We start from the raw sequence: 7041 nt of genomic DNA, 5'->3' as shown, positions 1-7041 counted from the left end.
ATTTTCCTACCCAAAAGGAAAGAAACAAGGATTTCCAATTATGAGAAATCCCGGTCCGGATATGTAAATATTTTAAGAAAATTTTTCAAAAATGGAGCCCTAGTTCCATGCCTTGTCATATGGGGTCCAAACCTAAAAGCATGCCGTTCAAAGGTACCTAAAGAGCAGTGACAATTCCCTTTTTTGATGTTTGTTATGAAAGATTCCCCATCCTTTCTCTGCTTATCATTCAAATGGTTCTTCTTCTTTCTCATTATATATAGAATAGAGACAACATATGTACCTGCTACAGCAAGGCATTGTCTTTTTCCTTCTCGTATCTTCACTGTACCAGTTAAACTTCCACTGCAGTTTTATCATATTTATGAATCGTGTTCTGAGGGGAACTGGTGGAGGGAGGAGGGGTTGACCTAAAACTTTGGAAGACTTGATAATCATATTGATTTTAATGTTCGTTCTTCCCCAACTGCAACCACATGATGTTTTTTTTTTCTTATCAAAGGATGTCACAAGTACACCGGTAGGAATTAAAATAGTCACGCAAGGCTTCTTTGTTATTATATTCTTAATTTCATAATTTGTATTGAGAGTAGAAAACAGGAGACTGAAGGGAGAAGTAAGGGAAGTCCACGAGTTAGTGTTTACAATTTTTGACACGACTCGTAAATCTAACACAAAATTAACAAATTAAATTTTAAATAATCTTATACCTATAATTCAACGTGATTCTAATTTGAGACGCAAACATGTCATTTGCCTTTGCTTTTAATCATGAGCAAGGAGTTGGTGGGTCTGCAGCCCAAATTTAAGTTGTGGGCCAACACTCACTATCATAATCATCACACTGCTCCAATCATCACTCCTTTTTCTTTTTTCTTTTTCTATTAAACTCTATAAAAGAATCCTTAATTTCATATTAAATGGATTGAGTAGTGATCCTAATCACATTTTTATTCTATAATTATTTTATAATGTTAATGTGACCGTTTTAATTGGACATAAATTTTTTTTAAACTAATTTGGAGAAAATTTCTTCTAACCTAATCTAATAAGTGCCAAGTGTTATCTCTCACATGTTTTTTTTTGTTTTTAATATTCTTAACACTCATTTATTGTCATTGCACTAATCTAAGAACTTAAACATTAATTTTTTATAAACTCAAACATGTTGAATGTCACTTCTCACTTATTAAAATAGGTTGAAAGAAATTTTCTTCAAACCAGTTTAGAGAAAATTTGTATCCGTTTTAATTTTTTTTAAATATTAATTTAAAGATTAGTTATGATTGTTACATTAACATTGTAAGATAGTTATGAAATAAAAATATAATTTCTACCATTACTATTACATTATAATATTTCTATCATATATATGTAGAGGCGGAGCTAATAGGAAACAAATGACCCTTTTAACTTGTCTAAATTTTTTTTAGACCAAATAGAGTTGGCTTAATTGTCCTGATTGCGCACCCTCATTCGCTTGCTTGCTCGCTCACTCACTCACTCACTCATGGCTATCCGGCAAATTGGCAATCTCTTAGCGAATCAAGCTCAACTAGTAGCTCACTTATCTTTCTCTGGGTCTCTAAGGTTGATTTTCGTTTGAGTACTCATATATGTGGGGCCCGTTTGTAGAACCCACATTGACCCACAAATTTAACGATGATTTTGAAAAATAGATGTGTCTTTTTATAATGTGTTTTTTATGTATAAATTGTGATGTGACATAAATGTGAAAGTAGTTTTGAGTGTAAGACAAAAAAATGGTCACCCGCAAGGCGTGTGAGAACTTTTCCATCAAAGATAACGGTATGCACTAATGGAGTAGTAGCCTCCTTGTCCCATAATAGTAGTTTAATATATCCAGTGTCACATATGTCAATTTGTAAGGCTCTTTCGAAAATAACTCAAGGCCTTAAGTATATTTTCCTCATAGAAATGGGCTCTTCCACGAAAGATGCTTGAAGGAGCTCCGAATAAACACACTATTAAATTTGGGATGTAAATTTCGTCTACATTTGATGGAATTACGAATGGAGTTAGTATTACAAGTTTATTTTGTCTAAGAGAGTATGAAATATATCAGGGACACGTTCTACCACTAAGCTATATATATATTAAAAAATGAGCTCTCATTTTTCAAATAATCTAGAAAATGGATATTTATATTTTTGTATTATATTTGCATAAGAATACTGTAATATATATGTTTGGATTACTATTTTCAGTGGCACAACAAATTTTATCATTATATTTAACAACACAATTATCAAAATTCATATTTTTAATTTCTTGTTTTACTATTTGTATCAAAGACCATTAATTAGTATTTTATTTGAATTTTTTTTTTTTGAGTTATTAAGTTTTTTCTATGATTTGGATGATTACATCATAAGATCAAATATATATATATATATATATTCTAAACTAAAACAAATATATGCATTCTAACACAAAACATACACGATTAGACACGTTTTAAATAATAATAGTAATAAGAGAAATAAAATAGTATATATGTACTTTTATATATTACTTTTCTTGAATGTACAATAAAAATTGAGAAAAAAATAAATAAATTTAATCATTTGGATGAATATCCTAAATGAGTTGATTTTTGAAAAGGTCTTAAGAAATTATACTAGGGTAATATATATAAACTATTAAATTGATTTTTTTTTTTTAAAAAAAATAGACTATCTTATAATCCTTTTTTGTTGTTCTGAGTTTTTAATCAAATTAATAATGTACCTAGTTTTCTTTCTATTTATAATATTTTTTATTCCAAATTTTAATAGATTTTAAAATTTTAAAATCGTATAAAGCATGTTATCCATATATAAGTCGCTGCCCATGGTTGGAGACTACAGATTGGGGCTCTATGGATATAAATTTAAGTCGTGGGACCAACATTCACCATCATAAATTCATAATCATTTAATTGCCCCTATCCCCTATTTATAAATAAGTAAATAAATAAATAAATGGGGAAATTTTACTTTGACCCCCTAAATTTTCACATGATTTTACAAACTCATATTGAATTTTTAAATCTCTCACTTTTGAACCCTGAACTGCTTTCAATTAGGACCCTTCCGTAAATTTTAGTTGTTAAAATTACAAAAAAAGACTCAAATATCTCTGATTTTCATTTTTTTTTAAATATAAAAACGTTTTGGAAGTTTGAATTTTATATAAAAGTCAGGGATATAAACGTCATGTAATGTTTAAAATCTAACGGAGGGGTCCACATTGAGATAAATTCAAAGTTCATGGGTCCAAAGTGAGAGATTTGAAAGTTCATGAGAGGTTTGTAAAATTGGGTGGAAATTCAGAAGGCCAAAGTGAAGTTTCCTCTAAATAAAATCATGCTCGAAAAATTTATAGCATCAAGTGTCACCCCTTCACATATCACTATGATAAACACTTTTTTAAAATAAATTATAAATGAATTATCTCAACTCTTTATTTCTACAAGAAAGAGATTATTATTATTAAGATTCAAAGTAATTAAAACCAAAATTGCCATTAGTATCTCAAATTTAATGGTATAGGATAATCTTCTTAATCTTATCATGTCCCTTGTCTACTTCAATTTTTATATTTATGTTGGAAGATGTTTGGGTACTACAACTTTTACAATAATTTATTTACAAATGCACGTAACACTTCACATATTATTAAAGTATAATGTAGACTACAACTTCGTAGTTTACATTTTAAATTTTTAAGAGTAATGACACTTTTCATCCTCATTTCACAACAGTGGTGTGTTTTAAGTGTTTTCACTTTTGCCGAATATCAAATGGCTACCTCAATTTTGAAATGTATGGTAGGTGGTACATGTATACATCTAATAAATAGAGATAGTACTTACGTCTATAAAAATTAAAGTTGATCAAACTCATCGTGTTTCAAATCGTGACACCTATCTCATTCAAACCTATTCATATTATTTAAAATTAAAAAATAAAATCTACAAAATGAAAAAAAAAAAAAAATGAAAAGCGCCCGCGGGGGGTGGGCGCGCATGTTAGCCAAACCCTAGATGGGGCTGGGATGGCTCGCAGCCACCCCAAACCTCCCATGGGGCTGGCCGCTGGCTATAGGGGAAGCCACCTCAATATATATATATATATGAAAAATAAGTAGGATAGAGTTTTGTTTCAAACTGGGTCAGAGAAAACTCTTCCAACCTATTCTATAAAAATAACATGTGTCCTCTGCAAGTGAAAAACACATGTTTTTTTTAATTACAATGACAAAGTTGGAAGAAATTTTATTCAAAAAGCCTGTGCTTCTCAAGTGACATATATTATTTTTATATAATAAGTTGAAGGACTTTCCTTTAACTCAGTTTAAAAGAAAACGTTGTCCAAATAAGTAGAAAGAGCAGTATTTATTAAAAATTATAGAAACTCCCATAGCAATCTTTCTGTTTAATTTCCAATAACGTAAAGAGTTTAATTCCTATTTCCAACTCACGGTACTGGTTTGATAACCGGCATAAATTACCGTTGGTGTCAACCGTCAGAAATGTGGTAATGAAACGACGCGGAAAGTCATGAGTCATGAGCCTTAAATTTTTATTTATTTATTTTTTAAGGTTTCATTGTTTATTTCGAAGACTTAATGAACATCTAAAGTCTAAACCCAATTAATTAAAATAAATAATAATAATAATAATTCATAACCTTTTCTTTTTCCCCCATTAATTATATCTTTATGCCTAATTACTAAACCCCCAAAGCCAGGAGCTTTAAAGCAGACATAAATCATGTCACAACAACACAAACCAGACCATGACTAACTCCCTTTTCTACCTTTTTCGTTTCAGTTTCTTTTGGTTTTTTTAATTTCTCATATGAACTGTCACAACTGAGATTAAAGAAAAGAAAAAGAAAACAAGATTTTTTTCTTTCTGCTTCCATCTCTCCTCATCACAAGCCAAGGTGTTTGTTGTGTTGAGAACTGAGAAGAATTGTGTATTTATTACATACGGGTCTGTCAGGAACCCTGGATTTTCCTCCCCTTCCACCTGTGTTTTTTTTATCTCCATTCCTGAGCTTCCTCTTTACTTTAGAGAAGATTAAAGAAGAAAAGCACCTAACTTCTCCAACCTCCAACCTCCAACCTATATATTCATTTTTTTGTTTTTGATTTTCGGGACAACCCAAAAGAGAAAGAAAACCTCCAGATCTCTCTCACACAAAAAAGAACAAAAGGAAGAAAAAAAAAAAAAGAGAGAAAAAGAATGAGAGACATAGTTTCTTGTTTCAGTGAAAGCGCAGTGAGTGTGTCTAATCCTTCATGTTCCAGCTACTCAAACACAGCTTGCATCAATCCAAGCCTTTCCCCTTCAATCCAAAATTCCGTCGCCTGTGTTTACAGAATCACCCTCTCAACCCAGAAGAAAATCTTGATCACAGTCACCTGGTGCAAGACGAATTCCGCTCAAGGCCTAAGCATAAGCTTCGGGGATGACCCATCGGCGGCGGCGACGGCCTTCCGGCTCAACACGAATTCCCGGTTGTTCAGGAAGAAGAAAGGAAGCAAATTGATGGAATCCGGTAATTCGAACATCGAAGTTTTCTGGGATCTCTCTAATGCCAAGTACGAAGCAGGGCCTGAGCCTGTCGAGGGATTCCATTTGCTCATCATGGTTGATTCAGAAATTGGCCTAATTTTAGGCGACATAGCCGAAGAAACCGTCGCCAAGAAATTCAAACCGACGACTTCTGCAGCAAATGTCTCTCTGATTTCGCGGCGGGAGCATTGTTCGGGAAATACCCTTTACTCAACCAAGGCCCAGTTCTGCGACGCCGGCATTGCGCACGAGATTTTGATCCGGTGTACCGGAGAAAACGAGGGGTTGAGGTCGCCGGTTTTGTCGGTGTGCATCGACAAAAAGACGGTGATTCGCGTGAAGAGGCTGCAGTGGAACTTCAGAGGGAACCAGACAATTTTTGTCGACAATTTGTTGGTTGATCTGATGTGGGATGTGCATGATTGGTTCTTCAATCCTGCATCTGGATATGCTGTGTTCATGTTCAGGACGAGAAGTGGCTTGGATAGCCGGCTTTGGCTGGAGGAGAAGTTGGTGCAGAAGGATCAAGAGAGAGTTGAATTCTCTTTGTTGATCTATGCCTGTAAGAACCAATAATTTTTTTCATTTTTCATTTTTCTTTTTTCTTTTTTCTTTTTGTTCTTGTTTTTGTTTCTTCCTTTTTCTTTTCATTGGTGTTTCTTCGATTTTTACCTTTCAATATTCTTTTTCTTTTCTGCTTGAAAGGAATAGACACTTACTCTTTTATATGTAAAAAAATTAACTTGGAGTTCTTTTTTTTTTTTTTTTTTTTTGAAGGGAACTTGGAGTTCATCAATTTTACATAGAACGACTTGTTTTGATCTCTTTAGAGGGGTGTTTTTTTTTTTTTTTTTTAAATTATTTTTTAATGTTGTTCATATGATGAAAAAGGGTACAAGAAGATATAGGCAAATGAACTTTTGGGATTCTGATAGATATCAAAGAAGATTTGCTGAAAGGCCAAATAATGATTTTCAAAGGTGTGTCCTAGCTATGGAGAGTGCTTTTAACCTTAAAAGGAAAAAAAAAATTAAAAAAATTGAGAATCTATTGACAATGATCGGTGCATTTTTGACTCAGACAAGACAATATGGGATTTCTCTGTTGCTTTTAGTAAGAGTGTGTCTTGTAAGGTTTACCGAACAAATTTTTTGGCTTGAAAAATGTTCATATATGATTGAGTTCACCTCTTTGTGTCATTTCAAGCTTTTCAAATAGTTGGTGATTATTTAACATGCATGATATGTCTATGTAATTAATTTACTCTTTACTTTAATGAAATATTTTTACGAATTGGTCACTCTTTTATTAACAGAGAGTTTGAGCTTACACATAAAGTAAAGTGGTAAAATGTTAAATAAATGGTTAAGAATAATGTTATATACTATATTCCTATTTATTTGCTGATGTGACAGTGCTCATCAGCATTTGGATGAGACTGCTACATCAATCCA

General features: G+C 32.3%; 1 protein-coding gene across 1 annotated transcript; it reads left to right on the top strand.

Moving 5' to 3' along the window:
- The first annotated feature begins 4802 nt into the window (after window positions 1-4802).
- Window positions 4803-6329, top strand: LOC132164289 (uncharacterized). The gene has a single exon (XM_059574774.1). It carries the CDS (start codon window positions 5255-5257, stop codon window positions 6161-6163), a length of 909 nt encoding a protein of 302 aa, XP_059430757.1. The 5' UTR covers window positions 4803-5254; the 3' UTR covers window positions 6164-6329.
- The last annotated feature ends 712 nt before the right edge of the window (window positions 6330-7041 follow it).

The sequence above is a fragment of the Corylus avellana genome, chromosome ca10 (assembly GCF_901000735.1).
Source record: "Corylus avellana chromosome ca10, CavTom2PMs-1.0".
Lineage (NCBI taxonomy): Eukaryota > Viridiplantae > Streptophyta > Magnoliopsida > Fagales > Betulaceae > Corylus > Corylus avellana.
This window is presented reverse-complemented; position numbering and strand designations above follow the sequence as displayed.

Excerpts from the sequence above, each read along its gene's own strand:
- LOC132164289 (XM_059574774.1), top strand. The coding sequence starts at position 5,255 with ATGAGAGACATAGTTTCTTGTTTCAGTGAAAGCGCAGTGAGTGTGTCT.